Raw genomic sequence first — 20,300 nt, forward strand, 5'->3', positions numbered from 1 at the left:
GCCAGGAAATCCCCAAATATTTTGGGTTAGAAGGAACCTTCCATCATCTTGTTCCAACCTTGCACAGGTTGACCAGAGAGGCTGTGGCTGCCCCTGGATCCCTGGAAATGTCCAAGGCCAGGCTGGATGGGGCTTGGAGCAGCCTGGGACAGTGGAAGGTGTCCCTGCCCATGTCAGGGGGTGGAATGGGATGATTTTGAGATCCCTTCTAACCCAAAGCGTTCGGGGATTCTATGATTTGAATTGGAAAAAAACCCCAACCATACAGAAATTATTTTAATTCAAAGATTCTTTTTTTTTTTTTAAATCTCTGCAGAAAAACCTACTGAGGTTACAAAACAGCTGGAGGATAAAACATCACCAGCAGGGCAGGACATCAAGCTGAGCTGTGAGCTGTCCAAAGCTGATGTGAACATCAGGTGGTACAAGGATGGCAAAGCAATCAGGAAAAGCCAGAAATACGACCTGCAGCAAGAGGGGACACGGGCCACTCTCATCATCCGAGACTCCACAGTCAAGGACAGTGGGGAATACACCTGTGAGACTGAGACCTCCAAAACAACAGCCAGGATCACAGTGCAAGGTCAGCTGAAGGGTGCAGAGGAGCTGGCAGGTTCAGAGGTTGGGTGTAAATATCTACAACTTTAGATTTATCCTGCTGAGGGAGATGGAGAAGAAGAAATTTTTAGTTTTAAAAAAATATAATTGATTAAAAGCTTAAAAAATGAGATATGAAAAAGCACCTTTTGGATGCTGAACAATCTTATGGGCTCTGTAACCAGCCAATCAAAACTGGCAATTTGAACAATTCTATTTTGAATATGCATGATGAAAGTTTGCAAAAGGAGACCTCACCAGTCCATGGACCATGGCATTAAACTTCCCTGGAGATATTTCACCTGTTATGTCCTGTGACAGGAGGGGGACCTGATGATCTTAGAATCATTCCATCTGATGGGATGAGAGGAAATGGTCTCAAATTTTAGATTGGATGTAAGAAGAAATTTCTTCATGGAAAGTGTGGTCAGTCATTGGAAAAGGATGCCCAGGGAAGTGATGGAATCACCACTAGAGGGGGGATTTAAAAGATGTGTAGATGTGGTTATTTGGAATATGGTTTAATTAAGTTAATTGTTGGACTTGGTGATCTTCAAGTCTTTTCCAGCCTAAATGATTCTGTGATTATTTTTTTGATGATTCCATGAGTTGGAGCAAAGAGGATCCAAGATGATTCTGGATGCTCAGGATTAGTTTGGGTGACAAATCTGTCTCGGTCATTTTTAAAAATTATTTCTTTTTCCTTCCAGAAAAACCTAATTATTTTGTCAAGGAACTCTCAGACCTGAAAGTTGATGAGAGTGGAACTGCAGTTTTTGTGTGCCAGAGTGAGAGAGCTGCATCCTCTGTGGTCTGGAGGAAAGGCATTGCTGAGCTCAGGGCTGGCAGGAAATACGAGATGACACAGAAAGGACAAGTCCTCCAGCTGACCATAAAGAACCTGGAGAAAAGCGACAGTGACACTTACAGTTGTGACATTGGGGATGCCCAGTGCAGAGCCAAGCTAACTGTGCAAGGTATGGATGAGAGGAATGTAATTTACATCCCTTTTCTGCCGTGGGAAACATGCACAGGCAGAGCTGTGTCTCAGCAGGGCAGCAGAGCTGCAGATTTCTGGTTCTGTCTGTTCCTGTTTCTGGCAGGAACACATGGCCAAAAATATGGGAATGTACAGCTGGACATGCAGAGCAGTTGGAAGCAATTACACCTGGAGTATTTTGGGTGTGATTTAATGTGAGGGGAGAGATTGGTGTTCCTGTGTCAACATAAAATGGGTGTGATTCACAGTGCCTGCTGGTGGATGAGGGAAAATTATCCTGCCCTCATGCTTTTCTCCATACCCCTTCATTCTTCTTCCTAGAAATGGTTCCTAAAAGGTGGTGGAAGAATAGAATGGTCCATGGAATAATGGAATGGGTTGGGTTGGAAGGGACCTTAAAGATCATCCAGTCCCACACTCCTGCCATGGACAGGGGCCCCTTCCACTGTCCCAGGCTGCTCCAAGCCCTGTTCATCCTGGCCTTGGACACTGCCAGGGGTCCAGGGGCAGCCACAGCTTCCCAGGGCCTCCCCACCCTTACAGGGAAGAATTCCTTCCCAATATCCCACCTAACCCTGCATGATTTAAGAATAATCAGATGGAGGTACAACAGCAGTGTCCACTTGCTAATTATTGTAGTTTTTAAAGACAATGGGGTAAAGTCAGACTCCTGCTCTGATGTTTTGCTACAGCACCCTCAAGAAGCAAAGAAATGTGTTTAATCTCCATCATCATCTCATGCTGAATTCACTCTGAGGTTTTTAACATCAGTTTTTTCTGAAAAAACTTCTTTGTCATGAACATCAAAGTAAAAAATCCTGTGCTGGTTTTATGAGTAGGAGGAACATCAGAGATATATTTGTATACAGTGCTGACCTTATTTTATATATATTTATAGTGAGGTTTATCTTTGTATGTGTGTTTATATTTATATATTTATTTTTAGTTAGGGATGTATCGGTCTATACAGGGAGGTTGTCAGGGCAGATGTTTTGGGTTTTTTTAAGCAAATCCACACTCAGATATTTTCTCCATTTCCCACTGTGTTTGGGGTTGGCTGAATGCAAAGAACTCAAAGAAGGCGTGGGATCAGTGGTTCTATCCCATGGAAAGGAAGTTATTTTTGCTGTAGAAAGTCAGCCAGGTTGTCAAGTGAGAGATCATCTCTTTGTGATGTTTAGAGCCCAGTAATGCTGTCAGAGGCTCATCCTTCCAACCTTTCCAGGGATTTCATTCAGAGAAAATTTACAGCCCTGGATTTGCATTGTACTGGCTACTTGTTCTGCTTTATGTTTTCTCGTGCTTCAAAGTTGTCTTTGCCTATTTTGGTGTGTGTCCTGTATATATTATCTTCCTGTGTGTGGGTTTTGTGGTCAATATCGGGGGAATTCTGCTTCCATCTTCTCTGTCATGAACGTGTTTCTTGAAATGCTCACGTGGGAAATCTTGGGAGCTTTCCCACGTCGATTTTCACGCCAGAAACTGAAGGTTCCAGTAATTGATGTATTTATGTTCCTTTCAGGCCAGAAAGTGCTAATAACGGAAGACCTGGAGGATGTCACTGTGTTAGAAGGAGAATCTGCCATGTTCAAGTGCAGAATCTCTCCCGTAGACTATAGCAGAGTGCAGTGGTTTTTGGATAAAACCCCACTCCATACCAATGAACTTAATGAGATCCAGTCCCAGCCTGGTGGATATCACCTGCTAACGCTGAAAAAGCTCTCACTGAAGGACTCGGGGGTCATTACATTTGAAGCTGGTGATAAGAAAACCTCTGCCAGTTTGGTTGTTAAAGGTAAATCCATCATCACAACTGCAGGAAAGGAAATGATGAGCGGAAATAAATGGGGTTAATGTGGGTAGGTGGAAAAAAAGGAGCAAAAGTGCTGCAAATGTAGCACCCTCATTGTATATCTGTGCATTTTCAAGAATAACATTAATTATATAATGAAATTATGGCTGGAGAATGAACCCTTTGTAATCCTGGACAACTCTTGGAGGGTTTATTTGATTTAGATGGGAATATTATAATGCTGTGAGGGTACAGTGGATGCCTCATTCAGTTTTCCTCAAGCTGATAAAGTGATGATTCCTGAGGAGAAATAAATTAATTCAATGAAAAAAAAAAAACAAAAAAAAACCCAAACCAACCAAAAACGGCAACCAGTAAGTTTTAAATTCAATTTTCATTGTTTGAAAGGCAACATTGCATGTGTTCTCTGCTATTCATTGTTGACAATGGATTATTTTCTCTGGAGGAGTTAAACTGAGGCAAAACTGCAGTGTTTGGTAGCAAAGATAAATGAATGAAGTGAATGACAAACAGCCCAAGAATGTGGGATTGGAGAGATGTTTCCTTACTGGAAATATAAATACTTCTCATGGCCCAGATGTTAAACACACAGTCTCCACCATGTCAGATCACAACCTCATTTTTTTTCAGAATAACCACATTTATTTCAAAGACATTTTCTTTTTACAAAAGTTAAGAATTTGCCCAAATTTTGCTAAGCTGCAGAAACGCAAATGGATTTCTTTATCTTGAGGGAAAATGAAAGGTTTTATTTGCAAAAGGCTAATTATTTATATTCTTCAGCAGGAATCTTTTCTTCTCAGTTTATCCCAGATATTATTTAACAGTTAAACAACACTTTAGAGCATCACTGGCGCCTTCCTGAGGGCTTTATAGTCACAAACACCAAATTATTTGTTACTAACCCTGCCCTATAGCTTTCATACAAGTGATCCTGGATCCAAATCTCACAGATTACTTATGATCTGAGAATCCACACCTCTTCTCAACCATGTCAGATTTTTTTTATATGAATCTGGAGAAGCCCTGTGTCTCCACAAAGGAGCTGGTTGGCACTGAAGTCACTGAGGGAGAGGATGTGAGCCTTCAGTGTGAAACCTCCAGCTCAGACAGCCCTGAGAAGTGGTGCAAAGATGGGAAGAGCCTTGGGAATTCTTCCAAATGTAACGTCAGGCAGTCAGGGTTTGAAGCCAAGCTTGCCATTCACAGGGCAGAAGAAAGAGACAGTGACAGATGTGAGTGTGAGGCTGGAGCAGCCAAAAGGGATGCAGTTATCACTGTCAAGGGTATGACATTTTGGGTGATTTGGGTCCTAACACTGAGCTCAGAGTAATTAATTGGAATTAAAAACATGAAACGACACTGAAAAGGAACCTTGTGGTGAGCACTGAGGTGTTCTCATCAAGTCATCTGGAAGAGCTGCCAGAGAGGTGGCAGAATGTGAAACAGGAGAATCCTTCATCTGACCTGGCTCCAGCTCTGGGAAGCTTTAGTGCCTCTGGGAATCATGGAATTCTAGAATGGTTTAGGTTGGAAGGTACATTAGAGATCATCTCATTCCAAACCCCAAAAAGAGAGCAGCAGGAGAACACCCCAGGCTGAGAGGTAATCCCCAGGAAGGATGGATCACCTCCTGGAGCTGTCTCCAGTGATGGCCCTCCCCAGGGAGGGAGCTCACAGCCCCACATTTGTCTGTGCAATTGCTTTAGGCAGCCAGATTTATTCAGAGCAATGCACCCAAAGAGCATCACCAGGCAGGAGGTGCTCTCCTGCTTGGTAGGACATGGGGAGAGGGTTTAAAGTAAAAGAGGGTTAATTCAAGCAGATGTAAGAAAGAAGTTTTATTGCAATGAGGGTGGTAAAACACTATAGGAGTTTGCCCAGAGAGGTGGCAGATTCTCCATCCCTGGAAATATTCAAGTTCAAATTGGTTTGAGTTCTAAGCTGCCTGATCTGGTTGAAGATGTCCAGGGGCATGGCAGGGGGATGGAATAGATGAGCTTTAAAGGTCCCTTCCAACCCAAAGTTTTATGATTCTGTGATATAAAGGGCTGTTGTCTGAGCTGAGGCAAAACCAAAAAATTCTTTTCTTAGGTGAGTCTTTTAGCTCTGAGCTGGGTATGGGTTGGGTCTCATCCGGGTCAAAACCAGGCCCACCAAATATCACCTTATAACTGCTCCTGCCTCTGTGAGTTAAATCTCTCTGTGAATTAAATCACTCCCCTGGCAGGTTTGAGCAGGTCCAGGAGGATTTCACAGGCACAGGCTGTGTTCATCCAGACCAGAGGATGTCCTGTGTGCAGCTGCTGTTGCACACCTGGCATGGACTGATCAGAAGCTGTGTCTGCATCAGAGAAGTCACCATGAACAAAAAAAGCATTTTTGCTGCTGGAATGGTCAGCCTGAACCCCAGAGCACTAAGCAGGAGGACAAGCTGCTCACAGGATTTTTCTAGAGCAAAAACAACCAACCTGAGGCTGTGCAAGAAAGAGAAAACCTGGATGATGCAATGAAGAGCTGGTTGTTACAATCCCGATTTTTTGTAGCACAAGGATATTTTCCCAATATCCATTACAAAACAAAGATCTGTGTTGACTCCAGTAGGATCTGGATGAACAATTTTCTGTTAGAAAAGAACCACATTTGTAATGTTCCCACAACAGCCCCATTTTTCCCCTCACAGAGAAGGGTGTAGGATTTAAACACCCAGATTCAGGCCAAGGAGTCAAGTCATAAGGATGTCTACAAGGAATTACACTGTTAGAAAACTTTCCTTTATCTGTCAGAGTCACATCAGAACAGCAGAATGCAGAAATAGAAAATAGAAATTCAGTAGTCATGTGACACTCAGTGTCTCAAACTGGAGGTAAAAGGGGAAAAGGATAACAGGTTGTAGATTTCCAACAGCCACAGGTTTAGTGCATCACAGGTCAGCAGCTGGCTTGGATATTCTTAAGACAGCACAATTCAATAATAATTTATTATTTTCTTGTCTGAACATTTCAGTTGAGTTTATTTTTCCCCCAAAAGTGCCTTCCCTCCACTAGCTCACCTTACAGCCTTGAACCCCAGGCTGTGACAGAGCCTGCAGGGGAATCTCCACAGGGACTCTGCCACGTTCAGCTGTGCTTCCCTCTCTGTGTTTGCTCTGTGCTGGTTTTAAATCTGTGCTAATGCTGGATAAAAAAAAAAAAATACACTGTAGGGGTTTTTTATGATGAGAAATCAATACTGCTGGTCAGGACAGAAAGTGCTTTGCCATTCCTCTGTGTGCTCTGTGTTGTGTGTGAGCTGGCCTCAGTGAAGTTTTGTGTTTTTTGTGCTGGTGGTCCAGCTCTGAGCAGCCATCTGCAGCACAGTTTGTGTCATCAACTGCAGTGCAGCATCTGCCACTGATGTTAATTATGAAAACAGTAAGAGCAGCAGCATTTTCATCAGTGCAGGTAGTGGTTAAAAAGAAAATAAACAGCTGGCCTCAGGTTTTGGGGGTTTTTTTCTACTGTAAAGTGGTGGCAGCCAGATGTGAGATGTCAGCATCTGTTTACACTTTACTAATGCTTTTTCATTCCTGTGTTTTTTTGTCTCAAAAACAAAGTCTGACACTAAAAGAGAAAAGTAATTTCCATCCCCACATGTTTCTTTTAACATTTGTGTTACTCCTTTTTTCAGAAACACCAGTTCTCTTCAAGCAAGAGCTCCAAAACGAAGAAGCCAAAGAAGGGAAGCAGGTCAGGCTGACCTGTGAGCTCAGCAAACCTGGTACCCCAGTGAAGTGGATGAAGGGAGACACAGTTCTCTATGCCAGTGAGAAGTATGAATTTAAGCAGCACGGGACTGTGGCAGAGCTCATAATTCGAGATGTGAAGTCTGTAGATGCTGGGGACTACACCTGCACTGCTGGGGAGCTGAAAACCACTGCTCGGGTCAAAGTGAATGGTGGGTACAATGTGAGACATTGCCACATTAATCAGGTGCTTAATAGATCCATTAAACAAAAATCACGTAACACTTCATTAGATCTATTAAATAAAAATCATATAACACTTCCTTTTTTTTTTTTTTTTTTTGTGGCAGTGCCATCTTGAATTATACTAAATTTAAAGGTGACATTGCATCCTTGTAGGCACCTGGATGTATTCCATTATGTGATTTCATATTCTGTGTCTGGGGTTTTCAATTTGTAACTGTCCACTGGGGGAAAAAAGGGCAAATTTAGTGCAGAGGATTAATTTTCTCTGTGCTGTAGTTCCTTCCCTATCAGCTGCATTAGATATCTGTGATTAAAACTGGAGTTGGAGGTGGAGACCACTAGTACTGGAGCATAAGGGTGTGAAAACAGGAATCCAGTCCCTGGAAAATTGAAAGTGATCAAGTCATTAATAGACTCCAGACTCCCCAAAACATCCTTTCAAAGACTCTTAGGTGCCATTTCCACTCTCCACTGCCCTTAAACAAATACACTGCCTTTAGTAATGTGTGCTGGAGCAGAAAATAGGAGAAATATAGGATATGAATGGTATTTCAGAGCCTGCAGGAGCAGAGAATCATTAGCTGATGGTGCCCAGAGGAATCTGAAAAGGTCCTTTTTAAAAATAAAAGAAACCTCACATTTCTAGGAATCCACAGTGAGATGGTAACATGAGAGGGAGAGATCTATTCCTGCTCCCAGGCAGAATCACCTTGTGCCACACACCTAGTGGAGGGATAGGGCTGCTCTGCTCACTTGGAAAAAGCCTGGATTTAAGAGGTGACAGCTCTCATGGGGGGATTTGATGTAGAGCAGACCAGGAGTGCCTGTCCTAACCCATGGCTCTGTGTTCCAGCTGTGCCTGTGCTTTTCAAACAAGCCCTGGAGAACACGGCTGTGGAGGAAGGGAAATCCATCTCCTTGCGCTGTGAACTCACAAAAGCTGATGCCACCGTGGTGTGGAAGAAGGGAGAAGCCACGCTCCAGGCAAGTGCCAAATATGAAATGAAGCAGAAGGGGACAGTGGCAGAGCTGGTGATTCATAATGCAGAGCCAGAAGATGCGGGAAGATACACCTGTGACACTGGAGACCAGCAGACCACAGCCCAAGTCCAAATCCATGGTAGGAATGAGACACCTGCTTGTGACCCTTTGTTGTTGTTCTTGCCATGGTCCTGCTTACCCTGGGCACTTTCAGAGAGTGTTCAGGAGAACAAGGATCAGAACAAACAAAAGGCAGCCCTGGCTGGGTCTGTTATGTTCTTTGTTTTTTGGGATGATAACTTTATGCTAAAAATATATCAATCAAAGGTACTTGATAAAATAATTTATTTTCTTCCCTATGAAATGTGTCTTATGCTTTGGATAGAGGTGACTATCCAAGGATAGAGCTCTGTCTGGGTCCGTTATGTTCTTTGTTTTTTGGGATGATAACTTCCTGCTAAAATATATCAATCAAAGGTTCTTGATAAAATAATATATTTTCTTCCCTATGAAATGTCTCTTATGCTTTGGATAGAGGTGACTGTCCAAGCTCTAAGCCAAGAGGTAAGAAGGGTCTCAGCTACACCTTTTATGGAAGAATATTCCATTCTTCTCTCCACTTTCTCAACAAGTTTTTGTATGTCTGTGACCAACTCTGGGTAGCAGAAGGATAATTATTTTGGTATTCTAATTATTAGGAAATTAATGTTCTTTTTTTATTTGGTTCAAAACTCTTGTTTCTACTGTAAATATCAGCAGACTCCTGGAGGTGCAGGTAGGTCAGAGCTTCTTTTCTTTGTGTGCCAAGAGAATGTGAATTTGTGTTGGCTTTAAGTCCTGTGTGAGGTCACCAGGTGGTGACGATGCGCCTGAAGTAAACTGAGAATGCTTCACTCCTCAGCTGTGTCCGTGCTCTTCAAGGAAGAGCTGAAGCCCGTGGAAGCTGTGGAAGGTGGGACAGCCACCCTGAGGTGCCAGCTGGGCACAGAGGCCCCCGTGGAGTGGAGGAAGGGGCAAACTCTTCTCCGGGCCAGTAACAAGTACAAGATGAGGCAGGAGGGCACGGTGGCTGAGCTGCTGATCCACGACCTGGAGCCAAAGGATGCTGGAGACTATTCCTGTCTAGTGGGGAACCAAAAAACCACAGCAGCTTTGTCAGTGAATGGTAAAAAGGCAGAAATAACCTGTGAAACTCTGGAATGTTTTTGTCCACCTCTCTCCTCCTCCTCTCTGTACATTCCCCTCACAACAACTTCCTTCATGTCCTGCTTCCACTGCTTTCTTCCATCCACTTGCTTGTGTCACTCCTGTCCCCAATCTCCATTTTATTGTACCCCATGTTAGATGTGTGTGTGTTGTGCTGTCTTCTCACCTTCCCTCCAGTGAAGGATGTTGTCCTGCATGTGTGTTTTCCTGAATTAGCACGGAAACATAAGATTCCTCAGGATTTTCTGTTTCAGAGGGTTCATCTTGTGTAATGATGAGAATGAGTTTGTCTCTCTTTATGCATGATCTCAGCCAATCAAGATCATGGTTTTGTTGATTCCCACAGAACAATTCAATAGACAATTTCTTTTGCCACCCATGAAAAAAGACAGGATGTGCTTAAATATTGTATTTGCAGGGTGCCGCATGATAGGAAGGAATGATGAATCTGACTCTATGTTCTCAGAAGGGTAATTTACTATTTTATGATACTATATTATATTAAAGAATGCTATACTATACTATAATAAAGAATACAGAAAGGATACTTACACCAAAAAGATAATAATGAAAACTCATGGCTTTTTCCAGAGCCTCGACACAGCTTGACCCTGATTGGTCATTAAGTCAAAACAATTCACATGAAACCAATGAAACAATCTCCAACCATATTCCAAAGCAGCAAAACACAGGAGAAGCAAATGAGATAAGAATTGTTTTCCTTTTTCTCTGTGGCTTCTCAGCTTCCCAGGAGAAGAATCCTGGGCGAAGGGATTTTTTCCAGAAAATATGACTGCCACATTTCTCTTTATGCATGATCTCAGCCAATCAAGATCATGGTTTTGTTGATTCCCACAGAACAATTCAATAGATAATTTCTTTCCCCTGCCATGAAAAAAGACAGGATGTGCTTAAGGGATAAAGTGTCGGAGTAAGGCTCAGGTAGACACGCGATAAATCCCAGCTCATCCTCTGAGCGGGGTCTAGGGTGGCAATCCCTTTCCATTCTGCATCTCCCAGCCCTGCCGGTCCATTTCAAGCAAGAGCTGAGGAACGAGGAGGCCACGGAGAGCGGGACGGCGACGCTGCAGTGCGAGCTGAGCCGGCCGGGCGGCTCCGTGCAGTGGAGGAAGGACGGGAAGGCGCTGGTCCCAAACGGGAAGTACAAAACACGGCGGGAAGGGCGCTTCGTCGAGCTGGTTATCCAAGACCTCGACCTGACGGATGCTGGGAGCTACACCTGCGTGTGTGGAGAGCAGGAGAGCACAGCTGCTTTGAGAGTCAATGGTAACCCTCGTACCCACATTTCTCTTTAAACCCCAAACGTAGCAGTTTTGGCAGCATTCCTGGTCAAGCAGAGTGTGATTTCTTAGGGTTTTCATATTCTTGGCTCTGTAGTGCCAGAGAGTTGCCCTATTAGGGAATATTCCTTGTGCCTTTTTTTTTTTTTTTTTGCCTTGTGACTGCACCTATATGTTTTATATTGTTTAATTTATTTCTCTCTCCTCTAGAAGGTTTTAACCCCTTTTTCAGTTGTACCCACCTAGAAACAGAGCATTTTTGATTGAGTGCACACACTGCAGCCCGGTAACTCCAGTTAGTTTCGTTCTGGTGCTGATTCCTTCTCTGTTGGTGTTGCATCCTTCAGCATTGCCTATCCTCTTCCAAGAAGAACTGGTCAACAAGGAAGCTACAGAGGGGGAGGCAGTCACTTTGCACTGCAAACTGAGCAAATCAGCCCCAGTTGAGTGGAAAAAGGGGAATACAGTGCTCAAGCCAAGTGAAAAGTACAAAATAGAGCAGGAAGGCCCCTTTGTGGAGCTGACAATCCAGGATGTGGATTTGGCAGACGCTGGGGATTACAGCTGTGTGTGTGGAGACCGACAGACTACGGCTGCTCTGGCAGTAAATGGTAAAAAAAAATTCTCAGCGCATGTTCCAAGTCAGCCTGTGTAATTCCAAGATCTCTTCCTGTCTTACTTCTGCTTCCTCTGATCCCTGTGTACTTCCAATCCTCCTTTCTGCTGATTAATCTTCCTATCTTTTCTTCCTTCTCTCTTTTTCTCCTTTCACCTGATACCTTCTTGATGTGCCTCCATGGTGCTCTAATCCAAAGACAAGTGGAGAAGAGGTTTCCAACTCAATATAACCTCCCTAGTCCAGAACAGCTTCTTGTTTAGAAGTTTTCCCATAGGAACTGACCTAAAAGTGGGAATAATATTGATTTTTCTTGACTTAGACTGTGGTACTTGTTGCTCCTAAGAGGAACAAGTTTTCATCAATGTATGATGCTACACAAGGATAGTCTTAATAAAAAAATAGGCTTTTAATGCTCCTGCTATTCCCAGCTATTTTTTTTACCAATTTTGGCTTAATATTTCCCAAGCAAATATTTTATTTCTGCAAAAACCTGACAGCATGTTTGCAACTGCTCTGCTTTAAGGGACTCTTGTTTATAAAAATTCAGACAGTGCCATGAATCAGGCCCTTCTGTAGAACTCTCTGCTTTTCCCAAGGGAAGCAAAATGCTCTGGGTCTCATATTGAAATACAGCCTCTAATTTTATGTCTTTGATTTTATGGTGTATAAAGTAAAGGGTGGTTGATTTGTCAACTAATTTGCAGATAGTCTTGAATTTAAGGAAAGTTTTAAAGTGTGAGGACAGGAAAAAAAAATAGACTGAATTATCTTTTGAAGGGTTAACCCTTTTGAAGGGTTAGAGGCTGGAGAAAAATTGTGGAGGAACTAAATGCTGGAGGAGATCAAGAAGGTCTGGTGGCTCCAGGGAGATAAGAGAGGAATTAAGTAATGGATTCAGGCTTTCCTAGGGTTGATGCCATGTCCGTGTTTGCTCTGCAGTCCTGCCTGCTCTTTTCACCAAGGGACTCACGGACAAAGAAGCCACTGAGGGTAAAAGTGTCTCCCTGAGCTGTGAGCTGAACAAGGCTGCTGCTAACGTGGAGTGGAAGAAGAGCTTTAAGACCCTCAAGCCAAGTGACAAATACAAAATGAAGAGGGATGGTGTCGTGGCTGAGCTTATAATCCAAAATCTAGAGACGGCGGATGCTGGGAATTATTCCTGTGTGTGTGGAGACCAGCAGACCATGGCAGTGTTAACAGTTCATGGTAAAACAAACAAAACAAGGCACATCCTGAAAGTAACTACCCTGGTTTCTCTGTTCCTTTGGGCAGAACCCTGGTTACCCTCCCATCTCCTTCTTCAGCCAAACCTTTATCCACAGCTCACCAATGCCAGTGAAGTGCATCCATTGGCATCCGTGCAGCTGGAATTTGTGGCACGAGAGGGATATCGGTGTCCAAGCTCAGAGTAAGGCCACCAGGGTTGCTGCCACTCTTTTAATTAGGGGCCTTCATTTTGCTTTTCCCTTGAAAGGTCTATATTAGACTCCCTGTTGTGCTAAAGACAAAAATTGGTTGCTTCAAAGGGATTATGACTTGGGGATTTTAAGGTTTTGTAAAATTCCAAAAGGTTAGGTTATTCCATGGAATCTTATGCCCATACTCCATTCCTGAGACAACAAAGTGCTTTTATGCTTACAGCCCAGTTGTCATGGAATTCAGTTGGTGTTCTGTGTAAAACAAGCCCAGGACTTCTAAAGGACAATCATTCTCAGGGAGAACTTTGATTTTTACTGAATCTGACATCTTTGAAAGGGTATGTCAGTTCAGGTGAAAATGCTTGTTTTCCCACCATGTATTGAAATGAACAATTTCATTTCAAACTGACATTTAAAATGAAACTCCAGTGTTTCATTTTTTTTAAAATGTAAAATGTCTCTTTGTTTGCTTCAGTATGTGGAAACAGCAAACATCCTCCCATTGTGGTTTAAAATGTCATAAAATAAAACCATTTTCTTTCCAGAAATTTCAAACTGTTGTTCTTTTTGATTGAAATTTCACAGGGAAAAAAATGGTGTTTTGACCTCTATTTGTATTGATTTGTGTAAAATACCTCTATGGATTACTGCAAGCATTAAATCCTCTCTTGGTGATGACATTTCTTTCCCAACGCTGATTCATGGAGACCCATGAGAATCTCTATTCTTGTGTTGATAAATCGAGTTCAAGATAAGAGGGAAAAGGAAACTTAAACATAATTTTAGCTCTTTGGAGTGCTACATCTCACTGCTGATATTGCTGTCCTTCAGCTTTGCCTGCATTTTTCAAGGAAGGGCTGAAGAACAGGGAAGCCACAGACGGTGCTACAGCCACTCTGCACTGCGAGCTGAGCAAGGTGGGCGTCCCAGTGGAGTGGAAAAAAGGGGACAAGGCACTCAAACCAAGTGAAAAGTACAGGATGAGACAGGAAGATACAGCTGCAGAGCTGCTGATCCGAGATCTGGAGGTGGAAGACACAGGAGAATACACCTGTGTGTGTGGAGACCAGAAGACCTCGGCTGTCTTGACAGTCCACGGTAAAAAAGCCGTTCTCCGTTGGGATAGCAGTACCTCCAGGACATCCATTTCTCTCTCTCTCCCTCCCACTTGCTTTGGTGTTTTGATTCTGCAGCATTTTCCTGGTTTGCTGGTGCAGTTTCATCCCATCTCCCACTGCCTGTCAGTTTGGAAATGATGGCTTTATATCAGAGTAAAGAAAAGCTGTGAGAATTTCTCATCTCAGAGAGCAAGAGTGAGCAGACCTCCAGCATAAGATTGTCCTCAGGGGTTTTCTCAGTTTGTCTCCCTGACATCAGTGGATTTCCATGCTTAACCTGAAGGAAAGTCCTTTAAATCTGCTGAGCTCAGTCAGTGAGAGGTTTTTCCATTCAGGAAAGAGTGACCACCCTCCTCTTCTGCAGGATCATGCTATATTCTGCTGAGAAAATGGTATTTAAATAAATCCCCACCACTCAGCATTATTCTGCGGGTCCTGACCTAGGGAATAATGGGAGGATTTTGTTCCTGGCTCTGCCATGGTGAATGGTGATGAGCTCTGCTTGCCCCTGCAGAAGGAGCAGCTCATGTACAGATCCTATAGATGGAAGAACAGCTTTTATTTGAGATATCTCTTATGGATAAAAAGCTGCCAAGGACAAGGTGAAATTGAGGAGGCAAAAATGTTCTCTCAGATTTTCTGCACACTTTTTCTTCATCTTTCTCCCAGCTGGGGGAATTTCTGTTCCTCCCCTCTTTTGGCCTATCATTTTCATCCCTAGACAAGTCACTTCCATTTTATTTTAGTGGCACATCATAAGACAACTTGTTGAATGCTGCTAAAAAATCCCTGTAATCCTGATATTAGTGTCATCATATCCTTGGAAATTTTAGGTTAAAGATGCACCTGAAGCGTTATTACTGGGTTTTTTTCCTGAACCAGAAATATAAATTATGATGTTAGGAAAGGCAGGGATCTCCAGCAGTGCTGTCACCCTCGCTGGTGACTTTTAATCAGAATTCGGGTCATTAATGTTCAAGATAGATTATTTCAGAGATAAATAGGTAGAGAGGAGTATTGGAATCAGCTGTGAAGTAGTGAATATGAGCAAGTTAATGTTAGAGGCAGGTCATGATGGAAATTATCCCAGTGGGATCCTGCAGTAGTTTTCTTTTAGGGGCAGCTTTCCAGACTGATTTTTTTCCTGTAATGGTGAAGGACTGGCCACAGGTCCCAGCCCTGAGTTCCCCAAGGTCTTCTTAATGGTTTTGATGTCCTCTCTGTTTGTGTTGCACCCCATAGCTCTGCCTGCACTGTTCAAAAGAGATCTTGTCAATGTGGAAGGCACAGAAAACAGGACGGCTGTTCTGCAGTGTGAGCTGAGCAAACCCGCCCCAGTGGAGTGGAGGAGGGGGAAGGAGGTGCTCAGACCCAGTGAAAAATACAAAATGAGGCTGAAGGACACCACTGCTGAGCTGACAATCCACAGCCTGGAGGAAGGAGATGCAGGAGATTACACCTGTGTGTGTGGAGACAAGACAACCACAGCTTCCCTGACAGTGCATGGTAAAATATCTGGGTTCAAAGGAATTTTCTGCATTGTTATCTGTGATCCTCCTGTGGGATCACAATCTGCTCTTGATCCCTTCTGTTATTTTAAAATGTTGTGGCAGCTGTTCCAACCACTGGGAATATCTTCCACTGAAGGCCCTTCCTTTGGGACTGATAAACAGCAAAAAGATTCTTTTCAGTCCCTGTTCTTTCCCGTTGATGGAAGCTGGAATTGGATAATGAAAAGCTTGATGAAGTCAGAAATAGCACTTTGGAGTATTTTATTTTCACTCATTAATTTCTTTAGGGCATATCACTGAGATTTCACTTGGTTTTCTTGGATGAAGTTGAAAAGGGATGAAATTTTAACTTCAAACAACATGGTGTTCATTATAATTCTTAATCTGGTTTTGAGAAAGAGCTGTGCATAGCTCATTGAAATCTTGGGATTAGCTTTCTGTTGTTATATCTTAAAAAGCTTTAAAACTTTCCTCCCAGTACTGATATTTTAGTTTTATAGATTTCCAAATCAGTGAGAGTCGAGGGGTTGAGGCTGGTGTGGTTCTCCATGTCATGATGTGTCTCATATCATTAAAAACACCCTCTGATTTATGAATGTTTTCCAGCTGTCCAAACTCACTCTTTTATGGTTCTCAGACTTGTTATAAATCAACACTGATTTCCAAGTCATTGTGAGATGCTGAATTCTGTGAATTCTGTGAATGTGATACCTTTCAAAGCACAAGTCAGGGATGCCCCTAAAATCGTCATTTGCTCCCAGGTTCTGTACATTCTAAAACATTTTGAGGTGTTTTAATCCAGTGGAGCAGTCAAGACACAGGGTTTGCTCGATTTTTAAAGTGCTCTCTTTCACCTGTGATCTTCAGCCCTCCCTCCTCACTTTAAGAAAGAGCTGAAGAACGTGGAAGGCACAGAAGATGGCACGGCCACTTTCTGCTGTGAGCTGAGCAAGGCTGGAGCTGCCGTGGCGTGGAGGAAAGGAGACAAAACCCTGGGGACAAGTGACAAGTTCACCATGAGATGCCAGGGCACGGTGGCTGAGCTGGTGATCCATGATTTAGTCCTGGCAGATGCTGGAGATTACACGTGCTCTTGTGGAGAGCAGGAAACCACGGCTGCGCTCAAAGTGAATGGTAAAAATTAAAAAAAAAAAAATGGAAATAGGTCTTAAATTAGAGATGGTTTTCAAACAGTTTTTGGGTTTTTTTAAGAGTGTAGGGTGTCAGCTTTGAAAGTGCAGCTCTGTTTCTGATGAGTTTAGCAAAATCTGGTAGGACATGGGAATACATTCCTGGATGCTTTGGTCAGTGTCAGGCACAGGTTGGAGGTTCCTGGCAAAAACTGCAGATATTCATCCTGGTGCTAACTCATTTGTTTGATCCTTACGTTCAGCAGTAGGTGCTGAGAAATGGAAAATCACATTGTTGTGATGTTGGTTGTAAAGATGTTGCAATCATAAAGTTAAGAAGATTTTTTTCTGAGATGTTTTTGAGAGAGTTATGAGTGTTTCAGTATATTTTAGTGCTTAAGCACTGCCAGACCACCGTAGGAGTGGAATTAAAGAATAGTTTAGGTTGCAAAGAACCTTTTAAAAGTCCCTCATGGAAAAGTGAAACTGATGACTCAGACATAGGTTAATTTATTAACTTTTTTAGTAACAATTTGCATTTCCATAGAGTTTAGATGCTTTGGTTAGCCTTTATTTTCCATTCTAGCAGGCAATATCCAAAGTAGGTCTCAGTCATGCAGGTCTGAAGTTGAGACTGATGTGGTTCTTCACTTCACACCATGGACTTCACCATAAAAAACCCTGGAGGTATTCTCCAGGTTTATAAAGCCAGTCTCATGGTTCTCAGAGCAGCCATCAATCCTGATGGATTTGATTATTATTTGATTGAGGCTTTGCTTATCACTTGTGGTTGTCAGACCACACAGAATGGTTGCTGGAGCTGCTGCCATGGTCCCACATTCTGCTCCTTTTGAACCCCCCAGCCCTGCCTGTGCACTTCCAGGAGGAGATGAGGGATGCAGAAGCCACAGAAGGTGCCACAGCCACCCTGCAGTGCGAGCTGTCCAGGGCTGCCCCCGTGGAGTGGAGAAAGAAACACAAAATGCTCAAAGCCAGTGAAAAATACACCATGAGGCAGGAGGGCAGCAGGGCCCAGCTGCTGATCCATGCCCTGGAGGCCAGGGATGCTGGGGAGTACACCTGTGTGTGTGGAGAGGAGAAGACAACAGCAGCACTGACAGTGCACGGTAAAGGGCACGGAAATGGGACATTTTTGGGTGGTGGTTGTCCCTCCTCCTCTGCAGACCTCAGTACTCACACACTGCAAGTTCTTTCTCTAATCTTGCCATCATTAATTCTGGTTGTAACAGACTTCCTTCTTTTTATTGTGGTTTTTGTCTAATTCTAACCACGATTGTAGTTCCATTGATTTTACTAAATTTTTCCTTGTTAATTCTCCTTGGTCTTGTTGGTGCAGGGTTGTATTTCTTTGTAAAGTCTGAAGGATGTCACAGATTTGCTTTTTTTTTATTCTGTTTTACTCACTTTTGACTTGAACCTAGACAGATGGAGCAGCAGAAACATTCATAGCTCTTTAAAATAAAAATTTTATTTCAAGTTGCATCAGGATTTGGCAAGTAATTTAAAATAATGAAAAGAAAATTTGTTTTGGTGTAATTTTCTTTGTAACTCTGACCAAGAATAATGTTGATTTTTATTCAGGTACTACAGAATACTCAGCATTAGAGTAGGAGAATATTTCATAATCCTCAGCCAAATTAATCTGCAAACTTTCCATGGAAGAGAGGGAAACTTTATTTTCACTGTTAACACAGGACAGTCAGAAGTAGTTTCAGCCTCTTTCTCACCTGGAAGTCCAGTAAGTCTGAATTCAGGGAGCTGATTTCTTTGCTCTTCTGCCCATCTTTGCATTTTCCAACACAACAAAGATTGGTTCAGTCTTGCACTTCCAATTTAACCATGAAAAATAGAATTGAAATGAACTTGAACCCCAAGTCACCATCATTACTGCCAGAAAGTTGTTCTTCATGTCAACAAAAGTCTTTCTTGAACTGGCTTAAGTAATTACTTCTTATAGAAGCAGAGAAATATTTGTATGAAATTTAAACCAAGAAGCAATGGGACACTCCGAGCTACACATCTCAATTATGAGGATTGATTTGCATCAGGCTTGAACCTTTTGACTTGAATTTTCTCTGCAAACTGTTGTAACCCCAAATCCCTCACTGCAGATCTGCTTCTTCTTGTATTTGTGCTATTAACTGTTCCTAAATATTTTCCATCTGCCCTTGCTGAATTGAAGCCTATTTTATCACCACTACTTCATACAAATATTCTATATCCCAATCAGGTTTAAAGAAGTGTTTTTACCCCTTCTCCCTTCCCACCTTGAGATCTTCAAAATTAATGAAACTTTGCATTTCATTGTCCAAGTTGCTACAGAAAATGCTGAATAATCCTGAACTCAGACTAGTGAGAAACTCTGCTCATTCATCCTTTCATTGTGAGTGTAAACCCCAGATGAAGATCCTGTAACTGTGGCTTTCAGATTAGTACCACTTCCCTTCTGTAATTCCACCTATATTAACGTTAGAACTTCACTAAAATAATAATAATATAGAACATATAGTATGTCTTGCTGTCAAGGAAGCTTAATGTATACCAAGAAAAAATTACCCTGGTCCACTCCTTCATGAAGAGAAAAGCTCTTGGCAGATCTGAGTTTTTCAAAGAATTAAGTTGAGATGGCCATAAATCCTTGGATCCTCTCTCTGCTCTCTCTCTCTCTTTTTCTATGACAAGAATTATGAATGGGATTCAGCTTCCAGACTGAAGAGTATTCCCAAATTCCCATTTTTGTCAATGGAGATCCATCAAACTCAGACCATGGGAATCAGGGAGGCCTCCAGCTCATTTAAAGCAGGCATTTACATTTGGAGCTCTATTGGCTCCACTGACTTTACACAAGTGATTTTTCTTTCTTTGCTCTCTGGGATTTTAGAATCTTAGTTTACACAGCACAAACTAAATGTGTGTGTTTCAGTCTGAAATATATTTTTCACCTCTTAGTTTGTGTTTTTTCCATACTTGAGGAGCATAGCCACTGTTTGATTTCTTCAGTGTCTGAAATTGGTTGTGCCTGCACCTTAAGAATTCCAGGACAAATTTCATCACACCAAACTGCTTTGAGAATATATTTATTTATATGTTCTCTAATATTTTTTTTCTTTTCCAAGCCAGAATTTCTATTACATCCTCAATTAAAACTAACATTTAATAATAATGAAGAAAAAGGAATTAAACACTTCAGCTTTCCCCATGTTCACTCATCATCACTTATATTCCTGAAAGAGAGGCAGACCAACATCTCCCTTGTTTTTTCCTTCCTTTTAATCTATTTACATTAATGTCTGCACAGTTATTCTCCACATCCTTATTATCAATTATTTCTTGCTGGTCAGGGTCAGGAATTGGAGACCATCCTCTCAAGCTCTTTCTTAGCTATTTTAAATCCAAATGTCATTCCCAACCCATTCCTAAGACTTAGTGAATGTCATCCCATCCTATTGCTTCCACATATTGCCACATTTCCATCCAGTCTTACAGTCTGAATAATTCTGTTTGTTGTTCCAAAAGGGAGGAGGGGTCAGGAAGCACCTGAACTTCTGAGGGTGAGGGAATTATGGCAGATTTCTGCTGCATCATCCTTCTCTTTCCTTTTTATTCCTACCCAAA

The 20,300-nt window shown here is 42.4% G+C and overlaps 1 protein-coding gene across 1 annotated transcript in view; it reads left to right on the forward strand.

Annotated features, from left to right (window-relative positions):
* The window catches only part of OBSCN (obscurin, cytoskeletal calmodulin and titin-interacting RhoGEF), a 198,831-nt gene that overhangs the window by 77,912 nt on the left and 100,619 nt on the right, over positions 1-20,300 (forward strand). The window contains exons 31-43 of the mRNA XM_064416433.1: positions 317-583; positions 1,308-1,574; positions 3,120-3,392; positions 7,080-7,346; positions 8,234-8,500; positions 9,263-9,526; positions 10,588-10,854; positions 11,216-11,479; positions 12,427-12,693; positions 13,737-14,003; positions 15,266-15,529; positions 16,402-16,668; positions 17,528-17,791. Coding sequence (XP_064272503.1) covers positions 317-583; positions 1,308-1,574; positions 3,120-3,392; positions 7,080-7,346; positions 8,234-8,500; positions 9,263-9,526; positions 10,588-10,854; positions 11,216-11,479; positions 12,427-12,693; positions 13,737-14,003; positions 15,266-15,529; positions 16,402-16,668; positions 17,528-17,791 — 3,465 coding nt within the window. The remainder of the gene's footprint in view (positions 1-316; positions 584-1,307; positions 1,575-3,119; positions 3,393-7,079; positions 7,347-8,233; positions 8,501-9,262; positions 9,527-10,587; positions 10,855-11,215; positions 11,480-12,426; positions 12,694-13,736; positions 14,004-15,265; positions 15,530-16,401; positions 16,669-17,527; positions 17,792-20,300) is intronic.

This window comes from Passer domesticus, chromosome 1 (genome assembly GCF_036417665.1).
Source record: "Passer domesticus isolate bPasDom1 chromosome 1, bPasDom1.hap1, whole genome shotgun sequence".
NCBI classification, from domain to species: domain Eukaryota; kingdom Metazoa; phylum Chordata; class Aves; order Passeriformes; family Passeridae; genus Passer; species Passer domesticus.